This window comes from Cyprinodon tularosa, unplaced genomic scaffold (assembly GCF_016077235.1).
Source record: "Cyprinodon tularosa strain WSP-4 unplaced genomic scaffold, ASM1607723v1 ctg217, whole genome shotgun sequence".
Classification (NCBI taxonomy): domain Eukaryota; kingdom Metazoa; phylum Chordata; class Actinopteri; order Cyprinodontiformes; family Cyprinodontidae; genus Cyprinodon; species Cyprinodon tularosa.
The window spans coordinates 1,019,914-1,046,498 of NW_024038809.1; the positions used below are offsets into that span (position 1 = coordinate 1,019,914).

A 26,585-nucleotide genomic window follows, 5' to 3' on the forward strand; every position below is an offset into this window, starting at 1 on the left:
ATGGAGGGCAGTATGCTGGTAAAGACCTGGATGACTGAGAATCTTCACCAGCATAAACCATCGGGTCCGTTTCACGAAGCAGGTTTACCAAAAAAAGGGAAACTGAGTTTCCTGTTTCACAAAGAGTTTCCTCCACCTCTGATTCTGTTGCCATAGTAACCTTCTCCCCAGAGCTAACCTCGTCAGCAGCAGCTTTTCTTGAGTAGACTCTGTCCTCTGTCTCCACTCTCCTTATAGACTATCACTCTGTTTTATTTCCAGTTTTCTTCATAAATATCATTCACTCGGTCTGTTAGCCTCATAAGGTTTTAAAAACAAACTTTGCAAATTTGTTTGAGGATCTTAAAAAGAATGATCGGCATTAATTCAGAGAAATATTTATAGGGAGAGGATATATTACTTTTTTGTGGTTTATATGAGCGAGATGCAGATCGTTTTATTTTTATTTACAGAACATGAACTACTGAAATTATTTTCAGATTAAACAGATTTATTAATTCAGTGCTAGGAAAAGGAATCACATTCCTCTCCTTTGCAGCTCTTTCTCTTTAGCACATTCTTTCATTTGTTCTGCATTTCTTCATTAAAATCTCTAGTTCCATTGTGGTGAAATAGGCCCTTCCTGTTGCCTGTTGTCATGGTGACTTGTCCAGTCGTTGCTCCACTGATGACTTTTCATACGCACTTGTTTAACTCTATGTGCACCTAGTTAAAATTGATTGAACTCATTCACAGCAGCCGGTGTGAAACCGAACACTCAGAGTTCCTGACTTTAGGCTGGATCCATTAAGAGGATTTTAATCAGTTTTTTAAACCTGCTTCATGAAACGGACCCCAGATGTTTTCTCTGTTCCTAATATAATGGGACTTCAACTGGAAACAGAAACCATCAATCCTGTATAGGCCTGCCATGGGGGGGGGGGGGGGGGGGGGGGGGTCAGGGTTTGGTACCAACGACCTTGTTTTTGCAAGGCAGCTGTGCTGCTGACGCCTCTGAATTCATTCCTTAGTGCTTCATCTACCTCCACCTGAAGCTCCTATGAGACAGACCTACAGAACACCATCCAATCAAAACGTCCGGGTTGATTCTGTGTTTTACTGATCCAGGTCCTCCTGGACTGAATTTCTCAGAGCTTCCTGTTCTGGGTGGAGTCTCATGCTTGGTCATCATTCCTCCTACATCAGCCTCTCCTTGGCGTCCATGGAGGGCAGTCTGCTCCTCTGTCTGTGGAGAGGATTCATCTTTGGGTGTGGTTTCCAACCTGTCTGGAATCCATGACACCAAGATGGTTGCTCTAGTTCTGTCTGATCAGACTGAGGATCATCAGCTCCTATTGGACGCCTCCTCGCTTCACCACACATAAAATAAGTTTAACTTTCTAGTAAATTCTCTGAGACTGAAGCTCCAGCAGGTAACTCTCCTGTCCCATCCTGACATCACTGCTTCTGGCTTTAGTTTGTTTCACAGCAAACCCTCTTTGCCTTCATGACGCCTCATTAGTTTCTATGGGTTAAACTTTGGTCCATTACTGCATCAAGCAGAGAACCTGTTTTGTAAATGGAAATTGGAAGAATCATGTTATCAGAGAAGAATAATCTCAAAATAATTTTTAAATCTTCATCTGAAAAAAAGAGGATTTTAGAAGAAAAAAAGTAAAATTTGAAAAACAAAAAAGGTAAAAAATAAAAACGACCACTGGACTTTAATTCTAAGTTTGAAGACGTTTCTCTTTCTCAATTCAAAATGTCAGGAATAGTGTTGAGTTCCAGGCTTTATGCAGAAGCCCATCAAAGCCTTGTAATGGCTTAGAACAGGCGTCTTCAACGTTTTCAAAGCCAAGGACCCCCAAACTGATGGCGAGGGAACCCCCTAATTATATATATTGTATGAAATTGTGTTCTATCAAACTGGTCCTATAGTCACTCTATTACAGATGGAGCCATGTAACGAAAGTCATCTCTCGCTGGGATTATTAAAGTATTTCTGATTCTGATTCCTGGTTGATGGGACAGGTGTTGTGAATGAAACGGTGCCCAGCTTGAAAGAGCTCCTGTGTGTCGCTGAATGTGTGCATAGATGACTGAAAGACATCTTCTGCTTTCATTTATCTGTTTACTACAGTGTGATGAATTCATGTTAATGTGGATTTAAAGACATTTTAATTAGTGCAAAAAATTGCAGGAGGGAATATAAAAAAAAGTAATCAACCAAGACTTTTGCGACCCCCTAGGGGTCGCGGACCCCCTGTTGAAGACCTCTGGCATAGAAAACATGCTAATTGAACTGGTCCGCAACTTAGGAATGGGGGGTCGTTGAGGTGGCCGACCAGGCGAGATGTTTTGGTCCCATGCAGAGTGACGGGGGTTCGTTTTCAATTTGCATGTTTTCTAAGCCGTAACTTCTGTATAAAGCAAATCAAGGATAATTCTGACATTTTGAATTGAAAAAGCTCCCTGGATGGAAGAGAAACGTCTTCAAACTTGGAAACCAAGTGCAGTGGATTGATCTTTAGAAAAATGTTTAATTCAAAAATCTTTTTTTTTATTTTAGTTTTAAATTTTTGCTCTGAAATCCTCTTTTTCAGATGAATTTTTAAAATTCATTTCATTAATCACGTTCTTTTCACTTTAAACCAAATAACAAACGTTGACCAGGATAATTCAAGCCAGCATCCATGTACACTGCAAAAAATTTAAATCTAAAGAATTTATTTTTTTCTTAAAACAAATGCATTTTGTCTTGAATTGAGGAGGAAAGTGAGATTTTGGAATGACCTGGATGACTGAGCATCTTCACCATCTTCAATAAAAACTTTCTGAAAATAATGAAATCAGTTACTCTCCAAACTTTTTCCGATTACAAAGATTTTCAAAGTTTCATTTTTGATTGCAGTTTTTTCTCATTTCAATTTCTGAAATTTTTAAATCCCAATTTCCATTTACAAATATTGACAACATCCATGTTCTCTTTGTCACAAGTATTGTCTCATTTAAAAAAGTACAGTCAAGTTAAACAAATCCAGGCCTGTTGTCACTTATTGACTGATGAGTGAACCATAAAATATTTAATTTGCAACACAAACAAACAGACATTAGTGGTACTGTACTGGTTGGCGGGACTGGAAACCATTAATCCCATTCTGTTTATGTACAACCTTTAGTTAGTTTAGTTTAGTACTGTCCTTGGCTGCTTAAATAAACAGAAAAAAAAGAAACAAAATGTTTAAGCTTTAAAAAATATATGAAATGATTTAGCTTCTTTAAACATTTAAAACCGTTTAAGGCACATCATATAAACAGGTTTTTACAAATCCACTTGACAAATAAAACATTTAGAAAAGTCCCCCCTCCCCCCAGATCTGAAAGTGTTTTAGGAAGGAAAAGGCTCGTCCATGTTGGACGCTGGACCCTTTCAGTCTGTGGCTCGTTCAGGAGGCCCTCAGGGATCCCGTGGAGCAGCGTGGACCCCGTGGCGCCTATCTAAGCCGTTCTATGAGCTGCTGCTGAGTCTCCGGCGCAGCAGCGAGGCGGGCCTGCTCTCCATATCCTCTGAGTCACTTTCACATCGTCTCTGTGGAAAAAAAAACAGTTTGATATTGTCAGAAGATCCGTGGTTTAAAAAAGAAAACTGATTACATGTCAGTAACTAATGGACATAAAGCACAGACAGATATTTGATCCCTGATCAGTTTAAGGTGCAGAGGAGGATTCTCGCCCTCTCCACTTTAAAAAAATGCACGTGCACAACCCTGTACCCGCTACAGAGAGGGAACACCTGTTAAACGTGTGAGACACGCATTTAATAGGCGTTCCCTCTCTGTTTAAAAGTTGCTGTTCTCATAGCTCATACAAGCTTAGTGTGTCCGACCGTCCGCCATAACCTCTTAGCCCCCCCATCACTGTATAGAGCGGGGACTATATAGTGGACTTGTATGACAACAAATCCCATAATGCTTTGCAAGGAGAGCTCTCTGCATAAAGCATTCTGGGATACATCTGCCTCTTCTGAGGCCTTTCTTTTTTGTCATCCACTTCTCATATACTTTTTCTCTTCCGACCCTCATTCGGAAGAGAACCGTGGTGAGAAAGGTGAGCTTCAATGACTGCCTGAAACTGCAGCTCACCACAGGTAAGAGCACTGAAAGTGCGCAGAAAAAGATACTTTAACAGGACGAGCACGTAGGATGGCCTTATGTAAATATATCACCGGAATGACTGACAGTTAGGAGGACCACTGATTGAGATGATCCACCCGGTAAAAGAACATCCTCCACTCTACCTCTAATGACAGAACGTGCTTCCATCAGCCTGCAGAGCACAGCTCTCTGTGGTTTCTAGCTATCAAAACCCCATATGCAGCAAACTGCTGCGCTTGCCTGAGCTACAGGCTTATTCTAGGCTGCTTCATGACCTCCATGTCATCTTCTTTTGGCCACTGTGTTGATTTTAAAGGCGTAACCCTTTCTCCTCGTGCACGCTCTGTTTAAAAGTAGAGGAACATGTGTCAACCTACTAATTTCACTTCATTCTTCATTTTGTTTGGGATCAGTCAACATAAAAAAAACTGGTTTCAGTCAAACATGATCTCACCTGTAAAGGATCTGGATTCAAGCTGCGGTTACAGTCCACTCTGAGGCTGAAGAACCGGTTACACATCCGCACCATGTTGTAGGACATCTGAAAAAGGTTAGAAATGTCTAATAATTAGTCTGCAGCATAAAGCATCGGCTGACCTTAATGTTGTATAAGCTGTTCAGTTTGCAAATGAGGAACTTATTCAGCACTACTTTGAGGCTAAGGTGACAGTGCAGCTTTCATTTATTTTTTTAGTCCATCATTACGGTAAACACCAGTTTTAAAACCCAAACAGGCCTAATGAAGCTGTTACTTAGAAAGAGGTTTTCTGCAGTTCTTTCCAACATGTCAGCTGCTATAAAAGGTAAAGCTGTTCAACGGTTTTCCAGAAAAGTTAAAAAAAACAATCCACTGGACTTTGTTTCCAAGTTTGAAGACGTTTTTCTTCCATCCAGGAAGATTTTTCAATTAAAAAAGTCAGAAATAGTGTTTAGTTCCAGGTTTTATCCAGCAGCCCAACAAAGAATTGTTTTTGTTTAGAAAACATGCAAATAGGAACGGATGAACGGGTCCCCCCCTTTGGAGTTGGCTGAAATCAGAGTCCTCCGCCTCTGTTTAAGGTCATTTTTTCTTTCTTCACATAGATGGCTTCCTTCACCTCTCAAACCACCTAATGTCTTTGTTCTAAATGTGTTCAAAGGTTTTCACCAAATCTGCCAAACCCTAAACTATCTGAAACTTGACCACAGCATCAATCCGCACTGTGGGGATATTCAAAATGGCTGCTTCCCTTCTGGGTCGTCCAGGGAGGAGGAGGGGATGCCTTAAATAACAGGAAAACCTTTCCTAGATGTACTTTACTTTAGAAACAGTGAAAGGAGAAGCACACTGCAAAAAATGTAAATTAAATCAGTCTCTCTTAAAATAAGTGAATTTTTCTTGAATTGAGGACGTAAGTCTCTTGGCCAATTGAACAAGACAATTTACATTTAAAATAAAAAAAATATATATATTATTTTAAGTGTATAATATCTAATTATCTTATTTCAAGGGTAAAAATGCTTATTGCATAGACAAATCCTCTTATTTTTCTACTCAAATTAAGGGTACAGACACTTAATTCAAGAGATTTTTACCAATTTTCCGAATTTTTTTTGCAGTGCAGCTTTCCTCTGCACTGGAAAAAACGATCTAGAAATAAGTAAAACATTCTTTAAATTAAGTGTATTTACCCTTAATTTGAGCAGGTAAATAAGAGAGTTTGCCAATGGAATGAGCATTTTTACTCTTAAACTAAGATAATTAGATAAAATGCACTTGAAATAGGACAATCCAATTGTGTTTTCTAATTACAAATGTAAATTGTCTTGTTCCATTGGCAAAATTTCTTTTTCTTCCTAAATCCAAGAACAAATACACTTATTTTAAGAAATAATTACTTATCTAGTTTTCGATTTTTTCCAGTGTGAGACACACCCAGACACACTTCAGACTGTTACCCAGCAAAGCAAACTGACTGGTTCCATCTGTGTGACTGGTTACCAGATACAGCACCCTGCAGTTACTGGGTAACGTAAAAAGGAAAAAGATATTTATAATCTGATTTATGGCTTCTAGAAACACAAGTTTTTTGAAACATGAGTTTAAAATTCATTTTCATAGTTCCACATTTAACTATTGGATCGTTAAAAACAGTTCTTTAATAATTTAATTGAAAAACCTTTAAATAGTTTGAAATGGTTGTATTTCTGGTCCTCCACTAACTAAGCTGTATCTATACATGTTTAAAACTAGAGGAACTTTTCTACTTCCTCAAACACGTCACTGTTGGAGAACTCAGCCACCAATGGCATCTTACCAGGATCTCTGAAATAACATCTGATAGAAAGGGTTTAAAGTAGAAACAGCTTTTTAAAATTGTTCTCAGTCAGAGTAGAAGCTGTTCTGTGAAGGTTCAGCATCAATTTCCAAATTTGAAACAGATGTTTTCTTTTCATTTATACTGACAAACTGAGGGCTTTCTGTCCGCTAACTTCCATAGTGACAGCTTATGGGGCTCTGGAACAAGCGAGAATTCTTCCTGCTTCATCCACATCTAGCACTTTAACTATGCCGTCATTTTTTTTTGCCACCCATTTGAATGTGCAGTTACCAGTCTGAGCGTGTAGTGTGAACAGTGTGCAGAGTTTAAACTCATGCATTCTCGCTCAAAGCCTGTCTAGTGCACGCGCTCAGCTCTAAAACTCAGCTTCATCTCTGCATGCACTCAGATCTCTTAAATTTAAATTTAAATCACATATAAAGCCTTAAATGGCCAAGCTCCATCTGATATCAGAGATCTGATTGTTCCTTATGTTCCTAACAGAGCACTTCGCTCTCAATCTGCAGGTTTACTAGTGGTTCATAGAATTTCTAAAAGTAGAAGGGGAGGCAGATCTTTTAGTTCTCAGGCTCCTCTCCTGTGGAACCAACTACCAGTTTTAGTCGGTGAGGCAGACACCCTGTCTACTTTTAAGGCTAGGCTTAAAACTTTCCTTTTTGATAAAGCTTCTAGTTAGAGTGGCTCAGGTTATCCTGAGCTATCTCTATAGTTCTGCTGCTATAGGCTTAGACTGCTGGAGGACATAGGGACCCCTTTTTCATCATTCTATCTCTATTCTCCCACTCCGCAGAATCTGTTAGTTCAATCTCTAACGTTCTGCTCTCTCTGCTTTTTCTCATAGTAGCTTCATCTGGTCTGTTCCTGTTTGGCTGTGACTCCATCCTGGAGAGAAATATCAGCTGTGCTGCTGCCATCAACACCTTTGTTTCTAGATGTTGGAGCTTGGCCTGTTTTCCAGTGTAGTCCTGTTTCTCTGACTGTGACTAACTGGATGTGCTCTCTTCATCCTCTGACATGGGAGCTGGCTCGGAGCTCGTCTGCCTGGCTGTGTGTTTCCTGGACGGGGCCGCCTGTGGAGCTGGTTGACAGTTGCCTTTTGTATCTATGCTTCTTTTTCTATGTCTGCTTCTGTCTCCTTGAACCCCAGTGGGCCTCAGCAGATGGCCGCTCACACTGAGCCTGGTTCTGCTGGAGGTTTCTCCCTGTTAAAAGGGAGTTTTTCCTCTCCACTGTCGCTACAAGCTTGCTTAGTGTGAGGGATTGCTGAAGAGTCAATGAGTCGATGCAATCAGCTGGTTTTCCTTAGATAGAAAACTTTGAATCAACCTGACTGGATGATCTGGTGAACTGGAAAGAGCCTTGAGATGACATGATGTGAATTGGAGCTATAGAAATAAACTGAATCGAATTGCTTCCTCTCATAGATGCATTTGGCAAAAACTTCAAAGACACTCTAGGTGCTGCAGGACGCACCTCAACATCTCAACCTGCCACCGAGATGCTAAGGCAGACCCCGGTGTAGGTACCAGATTGACTCGGGCTGCCAGATTGACTCGGGGGCCTGCGCCTTTTGATGACGTCACAATACATAATTGTTTTAACGTTTGCACAATTGCGCAAAACATTTTGATTGGTCTGGACAGCTTACTAAAGTAATTATAGCGGGGTGTAGGTTTTATTCGAAAGCGGGATTGCTGTTTGTAAACGGACAATTTTACGAAGACATTCTCCATGGTCCCTGCGCCTTCTGATGACGTCACCGAATTCGCCATGGGCCTTGCGCCTCCCGATGACGTGACATTATGGCAATGCCACTCAAACAAACTACATTGAGCCCGCGGTCTGCATTTGTAACGAGAATAAATTCAGGAGAATGAAGCTAAAGGGATACAAAAAATAAACTTGTAATATTACAAAACCAAAAATACTACGAATACAAAGTATATTCAGAGATTAAAGTCCCTCTGATACTGTTTAAGTGACTGAGAAACTGCAGATTTGCCACATTTAAGATGGCGGACGCTCTGACGCATCTCAAAAGGCGCAGGCCCCCGAGTCAATCTGGCAGCCCGAGTCAATCTGGTACCTACACCGGCCGCCGTGCTTAGCTAGCTAACTTCACCTGCTTCAAACTGAGGATGTTACACTGGAAAAAATGAAATCTAGGTAAGTGATTTTTTCTTAAAATAAGTAAATTTTGTTCTTGGATTGCGGAGGAAAAAGAGACCTTTTGCCAATGAAACAAGACAATTATTACTTAAAACAAGAAAACACAATGGCATTGTCTTATTTAATGTCCATTTTATCTAATTATCTTATTTTAAGAGAATGTATGCTTATTCCATTGGCAAACTATCTCATTTACCTACCCAAATTAAGGGTACATACACTTAATTTAAGAAATTTGTACTTATTTCTAGATAATTTTTCCAGTGTACTGCAGGCTCTGTGAGACAAGCATGAAATGCAAAAGACGAATCATTAAAGCTTATAAAAATTCTGACTCACCTTCCATTTTCTTTTGGCGTTAAATTTCCTAAAGCTCTTCATATTGATTGAAGATCGGCTCCTTTTGGCTGCTTGCGTGCGAGTGATGGGCTAAAACAGACAACAAACTGGTCAGTGAGTCCCAGCTGCAACGTGACGTCAGAGGATCTGAGAAACATTTCCTACCTTAATCCATGGATGAAGGAGACACTGTTCAGCCGTCATTCTTTCACTGCAACAAAAAGAATCAAAACTCAGTGGTTGCACTGCAAAAAATTTACTTTTAACTAAGTAATTTTTTTCTTAAAATAAGGTTTTTTTTTCTTGGAGGTAAGTGACACACTGCCAATGGAACAATTCAATTTACATTCAAAATAAGAAAAAAACAATTGCATCGTCTTATTTCCAGTGCCTCATATTTAATTTTCTTTTATTAAGAGTAAAAATACTAATTCCATCGGTAAAACATCTTAACCTACTCACTTTAAGAGGAAATAGACTTATTGTAAAAAAGTTTTGCTTAGTTCTAGATCATTTTTCACTGTTTTTCAGTCAATATAAACAGCATCAAAGTCTAACTTACTGCAAAAACGATCTAGAAAAAGCTAAAATTACTCTTAAATTAATTTTATTCACCCTTAATTTGAGTAGGTTAACCCTATAATGCCAAATGTATCATATTTGATACATACGGTTTCTGAAATGTTTTGCATCTGACACCTTTTGCATAATTTATTGGTAAAAACTTTGCTCAAAATCCTATTGTACACAATCAGATATACCTGATAACAGCCAGTAGAAGACTACACAAAAAATAATATTGACTTATCGCATAGGAATAAATTATTAATATCAAAAATGTATTCTTTTTGTATATTTTTACATATTTTGTTAAAAGGCCAAATAAGGACTTCAAATCAAATAAAAAGTAATTTTCTGTCTTGTTTCATTCTTGGATCGGGCTTTAAAGGGTTAATAAGATGATTTGCCAATGAAACGAGTATTTTTAGTCTTAAAGTAAGATAATATGGACTTAAGATAAGGCTATGCAGTCGTTTTTTTGGGGCAGCACCGAGTCCAACACAAAGAAATCAATTGTCTTGATGATTTTTTTTTTTTTTTACTACCAACAGGCCATAATGTAAACTAACAGGTCTATTTTTAAATATAAGGAACAGAAGTAAAAAAGTTGTCTAAAAAAATAATTACTCCAGTAAAGTATAGATGGCCGAGTAAACTAAGTAAAGTAATAAAGTATTTACACTTTGTTATTGGACACATCTGGAGGTTTCAGACATACCTGGGATCTTTGATTAAAAGTTTCATGATGAAATCTTTGGCCATAGAGCTGGTCATGCTGAAGTACTGCTTCTCAAAATGATAATTGGTAGCGATGACGTTCCTCAGAGTCTCTTCATCCGTGTCACCTTGGAACGGAGACAAACCACTTAATCTGAGGGGGGAAAGCACAGGATTAGAGGGATTATATGGTGGGAATATCCCTGTTATCCCAGCATGCGCCTCATGCATCTGAATCATTAACTGTTTTTATTGAATTTATCAAAGTAGGTCAGACCTTTACGTTAAAAGCCGGTGAAATATTCTATCATCTGTTATTCTTTGAGATTTCTGAACTGTTTTATTGAAATGCACTTATTTTGCTTTTTATTAAAACTTGTTATAAAGTGCTGTGAATGTCGCGCTCACTTAGCTTCAGGAGGCTAGAAACTCTGCTTGAATGTGAAGCTAGTTTTCTAATAAGACGTTCCAGATCGTCTATCTAATAAACATTACACTTTAAATTATCGTTTGAATCATTACTTAGTATTTCAGAGCATCCTTAATCTGTTTGGGTTTTTGCCAAGCTTTTGATTCACAACTAAAAATGTTGAAAAGCTCTTAATGTTTTGCCCATTACTTGGATTTTTGTATTTGAATTATAGAAAGTTATTTATTTTCTTCACTAATGTTGTTCTTTACCCAATTTATTCTCTTGTGTTCAGATCCTTCACTTTTTTGTTTGTGTCGGTTTAAATAAATTGGAAGAAATTAATATTTCTGGAATAAAAAAGTAAAAAAAAAATAAAACTTTATCTTTTTTGACATGAATTTTACTCCACTATCTTATTTTAGGGGCCTAAATAATAATTCCTTTACCAGTTAATTAGCATTATTTTCTCATATGGTGTGTAAAAAAACACTTTTATCTACTTATTTTTAGATGTTTTTTTTGCACTTAATCAATAATATCTGTTGTTTCCTCCATCGTCTTGTAGAGATGGAGAGGTGCTCTGTAATGATTCGTAGAGGCTAAAGTCTGTTCTCCTGAAGGGATGATGTCCCATGATGTCATCATGATGTCATCCTTTGATCAAAACTAAACTTTAATTTAGATTTTCTTCTGACTCCTATCAAATGTCAGCCTTTTAACCAGAGATCGTCACTTTTTTAAGCGTTCAGCTGTTTGCTGCCCGTCCCTTGTGTTTCCATGGCAACGCTCTGAGTTCTACCTGGTTGGTTTTAAAGGTTTTATTTCAGAGACCTTTGAAATGATATTTTCCCCATAATGCTTCCATTTTGAAACAAAGCACTGTATAGTTCTTTATTTTAAGTTGGATTGTTTTAGCAATCTCCTTTGGTTTATTCTGAGCTGGTCGATGATGTCATCCTCCAAACCGATTAAAATCACAGACAAATGCAGCCAATCTGAAGCTGACGTGGCCGCAGAAAACGTATTGATGCCTGTTTCCAGGAAGTGTCTTCCTTTGACCTGGAAGTCAGACTCCGCCCTCTCTGTATTAAAAATGGATATCAGAAATGAGATCCTGTCTAACATTAGAGAAGATCACGTATGTCATGAAAAACAAATAGGACTTTTTAAAAATGTGGGAACCTTTCATTGAGTATCTAGAGAAACTACCGTTACAAGCTTTAGTCCTGCTGTAAACTTTGTGCTATTATTAACAAACACCAAGGCCCAAAGTGTTGAAAGAACGTGGTATGTATGTAAGACAGTTTTATATCTATAATTTACTTTGCTGGTTTGTTTTTTTTTTTTTTTTTTTTTAATTTAAATTTGTTTACTTTTTTCCTCTCTCATTTCTCTTTCAACTTTCTAAATTAGCTGTCAACTCCCTTTTTTGATAACTTGTCTTTTCCATATTATATATTATCACGATTTGTTTTGTTTTTTAAATGGGACTAAGCTGTATTGTTTTTTAAAAACTGAAAAACTCAAAATAAAATAACGTTTAAAAAAATCTTAAGAAGCATCCTCTGATATGATTAAGTACGAGCAGCAGTGCGCTAAATGTGCTGAGCTATCTCTATAGTTCTGCTGCTATAGGCTTAGACTGCTGGAGGACATAGGGACCCCTTTTTCATCATTCTGCTTCATTCTATCTCTATTCTCCCACTCTGCAGAATCTGTTAGTTCAATCTCTAACGTTCTGCTCTCTCTGCTTTTTCTCATAGTAGCTTCATCTGGTCTGTTCCTGTTTGGCTGTGACTCCATCCTGGAGAGAAATATCAGCTGTGCTGCTGCCATCAACACCTTTGTTTCTAGATGTTGGAGCTTGGCCTGTTTTCCAGTGTAGTCCTGTTTCTCTGACTGCGACTAACTGGATGTGCTCTTTTCATCCTCTGACATGGGAGCTGGCTCGGAGCTCGTCTGCCTGGCTGTGTGTTTCCTGGACGGGGCCGCCTTTTAAAGTTGCCTTTTGTATCTATGCTTCTTTTTCTATGTCTGCTTCTGTCTCCTTGAACCCCAGTGGGCCTCAGCAGATGGCCGCTCACACTGAGCCTGGTTCTGCTGGAGGTTTCTTCCTGTTCAAAGAGAGTTTTCCTCTCCACTGTCGCTACAAGCATGCTTAATGTGAGGAATTGCTTGGAGTCAATGCAATCAACTGGTTTTCCTTGGATAGAAAACTTTGAATCAATCTGACTGGATGATCTGGTTTAACTGGAAAGTGCCTTGAGATGACATGTGTTGTTAATTGGCGCTATAGAAATAAACTGAATTGAAGTAATTGCAGTAATTATCCAATTAGCTTCATTACTGTTGTTCTGGAAGAGTAGATGATGCTTTATAGAAACTCTCAGCCAGTCATCATTTTCTGTAATGAATAACCATTAGAGCCCCCCCCCCCCCCCCCACCATATAAAAAGCCCAACAGATTACATGCAACAGTGTGCAGCATTCAGTGCCTGCAGGTACTTACAAGTCACCCAATACAAAGACTCACAGTATATAGGTAATAACTCCAATGCTCCTGAAGAGACAGAAACACAGGGGGTGGTCAACGGTTTGGAGATGCTTTTTAAACAGGAAACTTCACTAACTTCACAAGAGGAACAATAATAATGATAATAGTAATATGTCTAAACATTTCCACATGTTAGAAAGTTCCAGCTTTCCATAAGGAGATGTTCTGCTCTGAGTATGAGGACGTTTCTCACCACATGTCTGCCGCTGTGCTCAGAGGCTCGTTGTTTATCACCTCGGGTGCTGAAAGACAAACAGGAATCTCTGTTAAACTGGTGAACACGGAAGTGGGAAGAAGATTGTTTAGGTTTTTTAAATTTTTCATGGGGATTTTTTATCATTCTGTCAGTTTTCAGATTCCTACGCTGCAGAGAAGCTCCTGACATCCAACCTTTCTATTTAGTTTGACGCCTTAAAAGTGTTGGAACAACAAACTTGGATGATGTTAAAAGACAGAACAAGACACTGCAAAAATTATCTAGAATTAAGTCAAAATGTCTTAAATTACGTGTATTTACTCTTAATTTGAGTAGTTAAATAAGATGATCTGCCAATAGAGTTATTTTAACTTTTCAAATAAGATAATTATATCATTTTCACTTGAGATAAGACAATGCAGTTATTCTTTCTTATTTGAAATGTCTTGTTCCATTGGCAAAGTGTCTCACTTACCTCATCGGTTCAAGAACAAATGCACTTATTTTAGGAAAAAATTACTTATATAGAGTTTATTTCTTTGCAGCGAAGTAAGAAAGCCCAAAATGTGACAGAAGTGTTGCAGATATTTTCATCTTTTTTCTGCAGGCGGTTATAATCTGTAAAGGTGTATGAAGCCCATCTGGATCTGAAACATTTTTAATATTCTCTGTACTTTAAAATAAAAGGTTAATAGCAACAAAAATGAAGCACTATATGATTTTATTTGGTCTTTATTTGTAACTTTGGCTTTTTTAGCTGAGGAGCTTATTCCAGCCTGGTGGACGATAAAAATATACATCGTATTCTATGCACAGGGGTGTATTTAGGAAATGTGGGGCCCTAGGCAAAGACAGGCAGGGGGCCCTCTGAATGGAGAAGACATCAAACAGCCCCTTCTCCAGATAGAGAAATGTTAATAGAATAGACATCCATTATCTGTTCTAGGTTGTGTCCCTCTCTTCTTGTCCCTTTTCTTCTTGTTTTCCTCTCTATGTTTTGTACTCAGCTGACTTTTCATGCTGTCTCTAAAGGAATGAAAGATTTTTTCCAAGCACTAAGTTCACTTAGCTGATTGCTCCTTCCTGTGTTTCCAAAAAGGCCAAAGTAAATAACCCAGTCCTTCTTTTCACTGTAGACAAGCCATGATCTGCTTATCTGTTCTCCATTTTTCATTTGGATGAAATAATAGCTGCATGAATCATGACAGCAGACAAGATAGAGGAGAGCAGGAGGCGGGGTTACCAATCTACTTGCTCTGGAGAGCAGAGTTCGCTGCTTTTAGATGTTGTCTCCAAAGTCTCCAGTAGCAGAAAAAAGTCTCTAGATTTGGCGCTAGGAGCTTTTTAGAAATCAAAGTGCTAGAGGGTCTGAAAAGTGGCTAAATATAGCGACTAAAGCGCTAAGTTGGCAACACTGCTCTTTGCATGGTTTGTTTTCAAATGGTTTGCTGCTGTCTGTTTGGACCTTTCTGAACACGTGCAGCAAATGGACTGATCCAATATGGTGGACACTGAAGGGGGGGCTGAGACACACTATTATCATCAGTGTTCTGATGGCATTTTAATGAAAGGATTTTTATCAACACCATAATATAGTTGTATTAACCATACATGTAAACAGAGTTCCAGGCAGTTGCCTAGTTTTGCATAATGGTAAATCCTCCCCTGTCTATACATCATATTCTATATTCTTCTATCTATGTCCTTTAGTCTCAGTCTTCTCCCATGATAGTAATCTGGTTCTCCTGCAGCTGAACAGTACACAGCGTTCCCTTGCAAGTTGCTGCTTGTAGGTTTTACATTTGTTCTTAAACGCTCAATGGTGGGCGTTTTCTCCCACTTTTCAGCGTCTTTCTCTATTAAAACAGCTGCTTGCTGTTCCCTGCAGCAAAAATTGAAGAAGAAAAAAAAGATTTACCCAAAAACGATTCCTTGAAAGTAAGTAAGGAAGCTGAGGTAATAATGCAAGAGGGGTGGATTTCTCTGGAGTAAAATAAACGGGTCTGACTGCTCTGGGTCGACCTGGAATGTTTTATTTGAATGAATGACATGAATGGATCTGACTGAATGTAATCAATGCTTTTGCTCTTATTTAGATAAAAATATTATGAAATATAGAACATCAATGCAGGCGGATGTTTTCAATCCCAATGACAATAATGAAAGCAGAAAACCGATGAACAACAAGGCACTAATGAAAAAAACAACTAATAGTGTTGCACCGATAGTGATACCATCGGCGAGTACCAAATAATAGGTCACCAATACCATTTTGAGAGCCAAAAGTTTATTCAACTATTGTCACCCATTCCAGGTAGGCAATAAAAAGTTCTACTGGATTCACTTTGTTTTAGTCTTATTCCTGCATCACAAAGGTAGGCAGCAGCTTGACATGAAGCCATGATGGTGATTATTTTACATCCAAGCAGTCTGCAGTTCTTTATAAATACACACATCAATTTCAACCAGATGGTATCGGTATCGGCTGATACTGCACGGCCAGGTATCGGTCATCGGGGCCAAAAAATGGCATCGGCGCAAAATCAATAAATCTTTGAATTATCTTTTCAATAAATCAATCAATAATCGGATAGCAAAGCGTTCCTTAAAGAAGATTTTGGTTAGAGCAGATTGACATTTATGTTTTTATCTTAAATGCAAAATGTTTATACATATTTTTTAAATGTTGATATAATTACTGCTCTAAGTGGGTCGCTCTGTCATGTTTTAAAGTCTTTATACTCCAGTTCATGATTAATTGATTACTAAATTAGGTGATTATTTAAATAATCAATTAATCTGATTAACTGTTTCGGCCCTAAAACAACACGTGGAAAGATATGTTTCTCCAAATAACATGGTTATTGAGGCTTTTCTGATCCAAAATTGATATTGGAAATTTGTCCAATATCAGCTCAAAACATTGGATAATTGGCTTCCCTTTAAAATCTGTAATAGAAGCACAATGTTAAAATATTCTGATTCAGCATTTAGTCTGTTTCAGAGGGAGAGGGACTCCTGACATGGGCGTCAAAACTACACTACATTGACAGAATACTTAGAAGTCTAAAAATTCCACTCTATGTTTTCTGAGAGGGGAGTCTGGCTGCAAACCTGCACAATGTGGTCTCCTGCACTGTCAGGACTGGTAGTTTATTCTGGAAGTTTTATTTGAATCCTTCTGGAATAGCGTGTAAGACATATGTGCTGTCTGATTTTATTAGAAAATAAAGACATTTTTTTGCAAGGTGAATGCTCACTTAAATCTGCCTTTTCTCTACTTTTCACCACTTAAATGTATAGAGGACGAACTTTCGTTGGATCACCTAAATAACTGGTCCTCCTAACTGTCAATCATTCTGGTGATATGTTTACGTAAGGCCTTTGAAAATGGCCGAAGGTCATAAGAGAAAAAGTGTCTATGAAGTGTATGAGAAGAAAAGAAAGGCCTCAGAAGAGGCAGATATATCCCAGAATGCTTTGCAAGGAGTATGATCTATGAGAACAGCAACCTTTAAACAGAGCGTGCACGAGGAGAAATGGGCTCGTGCACGCTCTCACACGCGTTTAATAGGCGTTCCCTGTCGGGAGCGGGTACAGGGTTTATTATGTGCATATTTTAAATTTGTGAAAATCCTCCAAAATACCTTTAAAGACTTTGACTTCCACTGGCACTTCGCCTAAAGTTAAACGCAGCATCATGCTGTGAAATCTGCTGTTTCAACAATAAAAATTATTCCAATAAAATAAAATAAATAGACATTTGAAAGTGTGTTGGGAAATGTGTGGAAGAACAGAACAAACAATACTAAAAGAATAAAGAATATAATAATGGCAAACACACATAAGAGATGTCTTTATAAAAGAATCGAGTTAATTTTTTTTTTTTTTTTTTTACATTTTCCTGTGTTTTTTCAACCTAATCCAGTTGAACTGGAAAGAGGTTATATATACATTTTTAAATGCATGAATAGACAAAAATACGTCTTATTATAAAAACCCAGGAAAACTAGCCTTTATTTGATTTAGATTTTTCTTATAAAGGCTTCAAATAAACTTCTGGTTCTGACAACGAAGTGTCGTGATAGTGCAGGTCTGCAGACTCTTGTGTTTTCCTGGTTACCCACAACTTTCTACAAAGAAACATCAGTTCCTCTTATATCTCACCATGTCTGGCCTTTACTATGAACCTTTTTTCATAAATAAGCACATATCTTTTTTCCATGAAGATTTAATTTTTGGGGAAAACCTGGACTGTTGTTTTACCAATCCATTCCTTAGGTTCCATAGCTCAGAATGATTTCATTTCATTTCTTTCTGTTTTTAGATATTTGCTCATAACTGCTAAACTAGCTGCAAATATTTAGGACCTGATCTTCAGAGATTCCAAATAAAAGGCGCTAAATTACATTCAACTGTTTTTTTAGTACGTGCAATAAATGGGTGTGTTGTGGTGTGTGTTCTACTGGCAGACTGAAGGTGGCTGTAAAAGAAAGATAAGGTTCTAAGCCATGGAGATGAAGGTTATAATGATAAACAATAATAAGCATGAAAGTACTAAATATTTATAGTACAGCGGAAATAGGTAGGCTTCTGAAATCAACTGGATCTTACAAGCTTAACATTTTGCTTTTGAACAAGAATGGAAAAAAATAGATAAATAAATAAAACGTTGGTTGATGACTAGTTCTCTTAATAATATCACAAGATTATATAAGCATGTTTTTCAAACATGGGTGGACCCGCTAACAACAGGCATTTGGCCCCGTCCCCACTGGCAAAAAAAGATGGTCTAATCCCTCGCTGGCAGCAGTGTGGCCCCGGTCCCTCCATTGGTGGGTCTGTTGACATCATCTCACTGGGTTAGCAGTGATGATGTCATCAGTGCAACAGAGATCAGGAAAGTAAACAATGGAGAGTGACATGAAAGAAAGCCTGGGCGTAGTCAGTGTGTTTTGTTGTTTTTCTCTATTATCTGTCTGAATCCCTCTCACCAGAGTTGCTCCATGTTTATCCAATGGATTGTTTCTGCTTGTTAGATAAGAAGTGACTGGCACAGTGTGTTGACATCTGTGCGTTGCGTTCAATGGCATCACATCATTTAGCGGGTCAACCAGGCTCTGGGGTTACCACAGCATGCAGATCGAAGCCGAGGCAATTTTAACGCAGGTCACTTGCTGAGTCGTTTGACCCGGGTCGATACGCGTCAGTGAGCTGTTACCACTGCCACTAAAAGCGATGGTTCACGGGTTTAATCAGGTTTTACAGCCAGTTGAAAAGGGGTATATGTCAGCTTTAAACAGAGAAGTCAGCATTGGAAGTGGCGCCATGACGGTTAGCCTTGGAGAATGAAGGAAAGGAGAACTATTGACCTCAGTAATATATCTCATGACTGCTTTAGATGACATGGTGGGTGTGTGTTTTTGTGGCCTTGTTTTTTTTCTACATGTTGGGGACAGTTTTTAGTTAAAACGCTACATCATGGGGCCTCGTGGGGGCCAACGCCTGGTCCAACTGGGGGAGATTACAGTTTTACACTTAGGTGTTCAGTTTGGGCTAAGTTGTCAGGAATTAACCCATAATGGTTAGGTTAAGGTAAGGGTTGTGGTTAAGCTGTAGAAACTACCTACAAATGAACTGAAGTCAATGGAAAGTCCCCACAGAAACACAGAAATCTGACATTTGTGGGTTTTGTTTTTTGTTTTTTTACCTTGTGGGGATGATTTCCCGGGAATATACTACATTTTGAGGATTTATAGGCATTTGTAGGGACCAACAACCCATAAGGAAAGGCTGTCTTATTGGGGTGAGGGGTTGAATTAAGCATTACTAAAGTATGACTAAATTTAGGTTAGGGTTAGGCCATAGAAATTAGTGGAAGTCACTGGAAGATCCCCAAAGTGAGGTGTTAGGGTGTTTGGTGCGTGTCATTTTCCTTCAACAACCTTCTCTAAAAGCTTCTCTATTTGACCCAGCACGGTTTTCACCAGGTTTATCTGAACTCACCAATATACTGGGGGGTGCCACTTGTGGTTCTGTACTCCTCTCCAGGGCAAAAACGATGAGCAAGGCCGAAGTCGATGAGTTTAACGTTGAGGTGCGGGGAAGCTTTGTCTGACAGCATGATGTTTTCAGGCTGAATTTGGAATAGAAAGCATTTTTTTTGCAGTTTGAGGCGTTTCAAATCACATGAGCTCATCAACAGTCGGCTGTTTGTTACCTTAAGGTCAAAATGGGCGATGTTGTTGCTGTGCATGAACTTCAGTCCCTCCAGGATTTGCTTTAGAAACTCGATGGCCTCGCACTCCAGAAGGTTCTCCTTCTCAGCGATGAAGTCAAACAACTCCCCCCCGCTAACACTGCAATGTGAAACGGAGGGACGGGTAACAGATAACAGCTTCAATGGCACCAGAACCATAACGAATACACCCTGAGCAAACTTCTCATATTCAGTTTACTGCTCCTTTAGTAGTATTTCTGCCTGTGTACTGCTATTTCTGCCTTCCACAGTAGTGAAAAGGCAGTTCTTTTTATTGTCTAATATTAATCAGAGCTAACCTTATCTGTGCCGCCTTAGTTAGGATTACCAAAAATATTTTATTTGATAAATACCACAACCAAAAAAGGTCTTAATTTTTTTACTTCAGTAGTTTGAAAACTGCTCCTTATTATATAGTAGAATTCCCTTTAAACGTTAATGCTAATATTAACCATCACCCTAATTAAAAGAACAGCAGTTGGCTTGTTTAAATCCTATTTTTCTGTCAATTTTCAGTGTCTTCATGTTAATGAAGTTGCTCTTCAAGTTCAAGTTTTCTTGTGGAATACCACAGGGCTCGGTGCTGGGGCCCTTTTTTTTGCTTCCAATTTGTACAATTATTAAACAGCATGAAATAAATCCCCACTATTTCTTTAATTATATGTTTCTATTTGTTACTTCAAGGCTGGACTATTGTAATTCTTTACTATCAGGAAGTCCACAAGCTGTAGTTAAAAGCCTTCAGCTGATCCAAAATGCTGCAGCCAGAGTTCTGATGAAAATGAAAAAGAGAGATCATATCTCTCCTATCCTGGCTTCTCTTCATTGGCTTCCTGTTAAATCCAGAATAGAATTTAAAATCCTCCTTCTCACATATAAAGCCTTAAATGGCCAAGCTCCATCTGATATCAGAGATCTGATTGTTCCTTATGTTCCTAACAGAGCACTTCGCTCTCAATCTGCAGGTTTACTAGTGGTTCCTAGAATTTCTAAAAGTAGAATGGGAGGCAGATCTTTTAGTTCTCAGGCTCCTCTCCTGTGGAACCAACTACCAGTTTGAGTCCGTGAGGCAGACACCCTGTCTACTTTTAAGGCTAGGCTTAAAACTTTCCTTTTTGATAAAGCTTCTAGTTAGAGTGGCTCAGGTTATCCTGATCTATCTCTATAGTTCTGCTGCTATAGGCTTAGACTGCTGGAGGACATAGGGACCCCTTTTTCTCATTCTGCTACCTTTCCCTACCACACCTGCAAAAACAGGCAATCTGAAGCGATTGGAAGCAGTCTGACCTTCAATTAAGGACGATTGCAGTATTTTTGCTGAAGTTTATCAGAAACCTACTCATACAGACCAATACCTGTATTTACCGTATTTTCACGACTATAAGGCGCACTTAAACGTCTTTTTTTTCCCTCAAAATGTGCGGTGCGCCCTTTGGTGCGGTGCGCCCTATGTGTGTTGTAACTGCGACTTTTGAGACCACCTCATTGAGGAGATGATGAAAGAGTGGCTGAATGTAAGGAGACCAGGTGTTTTTTTTCCACTCATCACCATTAATATGTAACTCCATGCGTGCCCATCTCACAGCTGATGTGAAAAACATGGGGAAACAAATTAACGCTGTGCTCGCTGTTCAACCGCTCGACATCGGTGTGAACCGGACCCAGCAGGTGCAGCAGAAGCAGCGAGTTTACATGCAAAGTCAATGGTTGACGCGCGTATAGGTGCAGCAAAAGGTCCCGCAGCGCGTTTTGGTGCAGCACGTCGGGAGCGTTTAAGCATCTGACGCACCGCCAACGCGCTGCTGCTGCTCAGATGGAAAAATTGAAGTTTTGCTGCTGGACGCGCCGCATCAACCAATCAGAGAAGCTGATCTGGGATCTGACAGCGAGACAGACAGCGCTCTGATGACATATGATATTAAATGAAAAAGGCTGGATGGATGAGGAGATGATGAAAGGCAGGTGTATGTGAGGAGACCAGGTGCTTTTTTCCACGCATCACCATCGCTGCGTACCCATCTCACAGCCGATGTGAAAAAAAGGTGAATCAAATGAACGCTGTGCTCGCCGTTATCCCGGGGGGTCTGACAAAGGAACTTCAACCGCTTGACATCGGTGTGGAGCGGCCGTTCACAGTAAGGCTGCGAGCGGCGTGGGAGCGATGGATGACAGACGGAGACCACAGTTTCATGATAAATGGAAGGCAGCGCCGGGCAAGTTACGCCACCGTTTGCGGATGGATTGTAGATGGACTGTGTCTGCTGGCTCTGTTGTTCAAGCTTTTGCAAAAGCCGGCATTATTTCTGAGGAGCCGCGCTGCACGGAAAGTGACTGACAGCGAAGAAGGGGAAACTGGCATGTCTGATTTAGCGCAGCTGTTTTATTCAGAGGAATGCTGAGGATAACAGAGGATGATGACTTTGATGGGTTTGATTAATACTTTGTAATAAATACATGAATAAAGCACAATCATACTCAGGTTTGCTCCCGCTCTATTTTTCTACCTGAAAACTTAATTCAACAGCAGACTCTGAGCGCGTCTCCTCCTCTTCAGCGCGGTGGCTGGCAGGTGTTTTTTCATCTAAATAATCTAAATCTTGCAGCTATATTTGCTGTGATCAGTGGGAATAAAGTAGTTTTAATATGTTTTTAAGTGAGAAAGGCCACCTGAAAACTTAATAATTGCAGTCAGTTCATCCAGATGATCTATTTCTGTCGGAGGCGCTCAGACCCCCACATACCAGCGGTGCACCGACAGGAGAAATCCTTTCGTTCACCGCGGCTGCTGGCAGGTGTTTTTCATCTAAATAATTTTAGCTGCAGGCACCAGGATACCGGTAATAAAAGCGAACATATTCCGTGGGCAGGTTTCAGGATTTTAAGTTAATTTAGGAGTGATCACAGCGCTGTGTCATCTGCGATGTGTCTGTCTCACGGCCAGCTGCCAGGTTTGATTAATACTTTGTAATAAATACATGAATAAAGCACAGTCATACTCAGTTTTGCCCCCGCTGTATTTTTAAATACGCAGTAGAGGTATTTAAAGGTAGTAGAGGACATGGACCTGTATATAAAAAACGCGCCCTATAGTCAGGTGCGCCTTATGTGTGTGTTAAATACAGAAATGGGACACATAACTGAGAGTGCGCCTTTTAGTACGGTGCGCCTTATGGTCGTGAAAATACGGTAATTTAACAGCACACCCTGGAGGACTCGAAACTGGGCATTTGTTAAGTTGGTACTGTGGTTTCAGACAACTTGCCTCATTTTGATTCTAGTGGGAAAAAAATAACAAAAGAACAGATTCCACCGACCCAGGAGAACGAAGAATGGGTCTTTGATATTCATCTGACTCAAATCGAGCTTAGGATGGTGGACATCCATGGTGCTTACAAGCATCAGCACTCCACCTACAGATCACTCCAGTTTGAGCCATCAGAACTGACAAAGACTCCTGGACAGGTGTGGAAAGTCAACTTGCCTCTGATTTAAGCCTGTGTTGTGCTTACCATGACCCGGATGACTGAGACTTTGCACAGACAATCAGCATGTTAATCTCTGTTGATGTTTCCATTAGGGGATCCTATCTCACCCTTGAAAACAGAGATTACATCGCAAAATCTCTTTTTTTCAATGTTTGTTGCCTTCTTTTTTTTTTTTTTTTACTTTATTGCCTTAAACACAGATTAACAGGCAAATAGTATCACAAAGAGGAACAGGGAAAAAAACAGACAAAGAGAAAAATAAATAAATAAATAATAATAATAATTAGGTCTAATCTGTTAGAAAATGGCATTTTTTAGGCTTTCTTACTACTTTCAAATCTTAGGCTGTAGCCTAAGATTCTACCACAACTTCTTTATCCTGTGTGGTAAATAAACATAATATCTATAAAGACAGAAACAAGGATTAAGTATAGCAGTTGTATAGTAATAAGAAAGCATAAGCGACAGACAAAAGCTAATAAAACTAAAACATTTGAAGAAGAACGGATACTTACAGCTCCAGAATAAGCACCACCTCTGATCGACTCTCAAAGACGTCTTTAAGGGTCACAATGTTTGGATGGTGTAAAACCTGTAGGATCTCCACCTCTCGTTCCACACTGGTCCTGTCCAGACCCAGACGGCTGCAGGCGGTTTTTCGAATCTTAAGGAACTTTCCCGCCCAATGAGTCTTGGATGTCCTCTCCCGGACCCTCCGGACCTGACCAAAGTGCCCACTAAAGGGGGCAAGAACTTGTTAGACAACGCATTCATACGGCACAGACTGTCTTTACAGTGTCTGGATTGGATCACAGGTTTAACAGCTCTAATAATTAACATTGCTAGAAAATAAAACATTAACTTCACACCTTCATTCTTTGTTTTTTTTTTCAAGAAATTAATTTCAGAGAAAAGTAAAATGTTCCTGAGCTCATTGCAGAAAATTTGAAGCAAACTTAAACAAAATTAAAAGTTTTTAACGGAAATTTGTTTAGACCAGATGTGTCAAAATCGTTAATGTTTATTACTCAAGAAGAAGTATAAATCCTGCTGTTTAAAAACAGTTTTGCAGAAGTTAGAGGATCAAATTAAACTTTTTACTCCAGTAAAAGTGTAAAAGTACCATTTTTAAAACTACTTAAAGTATGAAAGTAGGGATGCACGATATTGGGATTTTGGCCGATATCCGATATGCCGATATTTTAAAACTCATATAGCCGATAACCGATATCGATACCGATGTTAAAGCTGGACAAAAATAAGTAGTCATTGAAAATAGCAGTTTTGTTATGCATTTCTGACACTTTGAAAAATAATATACTCAAATATATTTTCATATGCTGATATCAAATAGATTTTTAAAAACGCGGTATCGATCTATTTTACTTTCAAAATCTCGTGACATTTCATCGTTCTGTTACAAACTCTCGCGATATTTTGCAAATTCTTGTGAGATTTTGTTAGTAAAATAGATCGATACCGCGTCAATATATCAACATATAAAAATATGGCAATATTTCGTGAATTTTCGGGGGATTTCGTAGCATAACGATGACATATAGCAATATTTCATTAGTAAAAGAGATTGATATGGTGTTTTTAAATGGCAATATATCAGCATAGGAAGATATTGGGATATTTTAATGTATCAATATTTTTTCCCTCGTCTTTAGAAGTTTTTAAGTCTGTAAAAAAGAAGTTTTTGAGGAAGAAGAAGTAGTATTTTGTATTTTTTTTAGACTTTAGAAACTCAGAAGATGATCAAATATCGGGTTAAATATCGGTGGGGTGGCCGATGTCCGATATTCAGTTTTAAGGCCGATACCGATAGGGGGCCGATTATATCGTTCATCCCTAGTAACAGTGTCACATTTAACTTTGCATCATCTTGAAAAACTATTTTGGTTGAACAACAAGTTGGGGCAGCACCGAGTCCAACCACAAAGAAATTAATTGTCTGGATGAAACTAATTGTTTTGATCGTTTTTATTTATTTTTAATACCAACAGGCCATAATTAAAATGAGTTTAAAGCTACAGTGTGTAACTTTTAGCGACATCTAGCGGTCAGACTGCAGACTGCAGCAACATGAACATCTCCCCCCCACCGCTTTTCCCCCCAACAGTATGGCGAGCGTTACGGGACAAAATGTCTTCCACGACGTCCGCATCACCTACCTTCTCAAGTGATGAGGTTTGTTTACATAGATAATTTTACAGACAGTATTTCATTAGTCTGTGTAGGGTATAGATTTCAGGTAGACTTAAGATAATAAATATACCCGTTATTTTTTCTACATCGTTGTGACGTTTTGGCGATCTCTCAATCGCTAGTTTGTTGGCTCTGCGCTGCCGTAGCGCAAAGATGTCTGCCTCCATGGCTGCGAGACCCGCTCCTATGTAATTATAAATAACGAATTCTAAGGCAACGCAAATATTAAGGTTAAGAGGCTGAGCTCGTAGATGATGATAAATAACATAGTTATGTATAATATATTACATTTCTGACTGTATATCCCTGGAATTATTACACACTGTAGCTTTAAATTAAACAAAACTAACAAGTCAGTTTTTAAAATATAAGGGGTAGAAGTAAAAAGTTGTCTTAAAAATAATTACTCCAGTAAAGTATAGATAGCAACATTTATAATTAACTAAGGTAATGATGTATTTGTACTTTGTTACTTGAACCCTCTAATTTATACTTTTTATTCAGTCCAAATATGTCCAGTTTGTGATAAATTCCTCTGTGTTGTTAGAAACTCTGTGAAAGGGAAGCTTTAACCAGCAGTTAAAGTATAATTGTAAACAGCAGCAAATGGGAACAATATTCTCCCCCAAAATCTATGCGGGAGACTTTATATTATATTTAGATAAACATTTAAAGTTAAAGTCATTCTTAAACAATAAAAACTTCCGAGGACTTTTAAAGCATCAGTAGTTCATCGAGATTTTCCCCAAAATCTTTAGATGACATTTAAATCATTTCTGATTAAAAAGAGCTTCTAGAAAGTTCCTTGGTCTCATTTATAAAATACTGGACAGCATCCCTAGCAACAGCAACCACACGCCGACATCATGGCAACCACAGCCAAGACAGCAGAAAAAAAAGCACCAAAGTCAGATAGATACGTTTGGTAGAAACAGTGATCAAAAGGAAGTATGATTAATGCCAATTTCACAGTCTGATGGACGGATCAGATTAACGAGGACATAACCCAATTCTTTTGTTCCTAAAAGCGGCTTCAGGCAGAGTGTCAGTTGATGGTTGAGTTTTTTTAAAACCAATTTGCGCTGCTAAGAGCAGACAGGAACCACAGAGCGGTTAAGAAAAAAAAAAGCATAATCTGCTGACGCAGGATACTAATCTATAAGGTTTGCAAAGAATGGACGTGTCTAGGCTTAAGATTATTCATTTGGATCTTTAATAAACTGAC

The 26,585-nt window shown here is 38.8% G+C and overlaps 1 protein-coding gene across 1 annotated transcript in view; it reads right to left on the bottom strand.

The window, feature by feature from the left end:
- Positions 1-3,031: 3,031 nt before the first annotated feature.
- si:dkey-240h12.4 (death-associated protein kinase 2) overlaps positions 3,032-26,585 on the bottom strand; it is a 42,844-nt gene continuing 19,290 nt past the window's right edge. Inside the window, exons 3-12 of the mRNA XM_038285904.1 lie at positions 23,665-23,886; positions 19,626-19,764; positions 19,412-19,541; positions 13,403-13,451; positions 13,189-13,215; positions 10,245-10,397; positions 9,131-9,176; positions 8,966-9,055; positions 4,591-4,677; positions 3,032-3,571 (exon numbers count right to left, since the gene is read on the bottom strand). Of these exons, the coding sequence (XP_038141832.1) occupies positions 3,491-3,571; positions 4,591-4,677; positions 8,966-9,055; positions 9,131-9,176; positions 10,245-10,397; positions 13,189-13,215; positions 13,403-13,451; positions 19,412-19,541; positions 19,626-19,764; positions 23,665-23,886 (1,024 nt within the window). The 3' untranslated portion in view covers positions 3,032-3,490. The remainder of the gene's footprint in view (positions 3,572-4,590; positions 4,678-8,965; positions 9,056-9,130; positions 9,177-10,244; positions 10,398-13,188; positions 13,216-13,402; positions 13,452-19,411; positions 19,542-19,625; positions 19,765-23,664; positions 23,887-26,585) is intronic.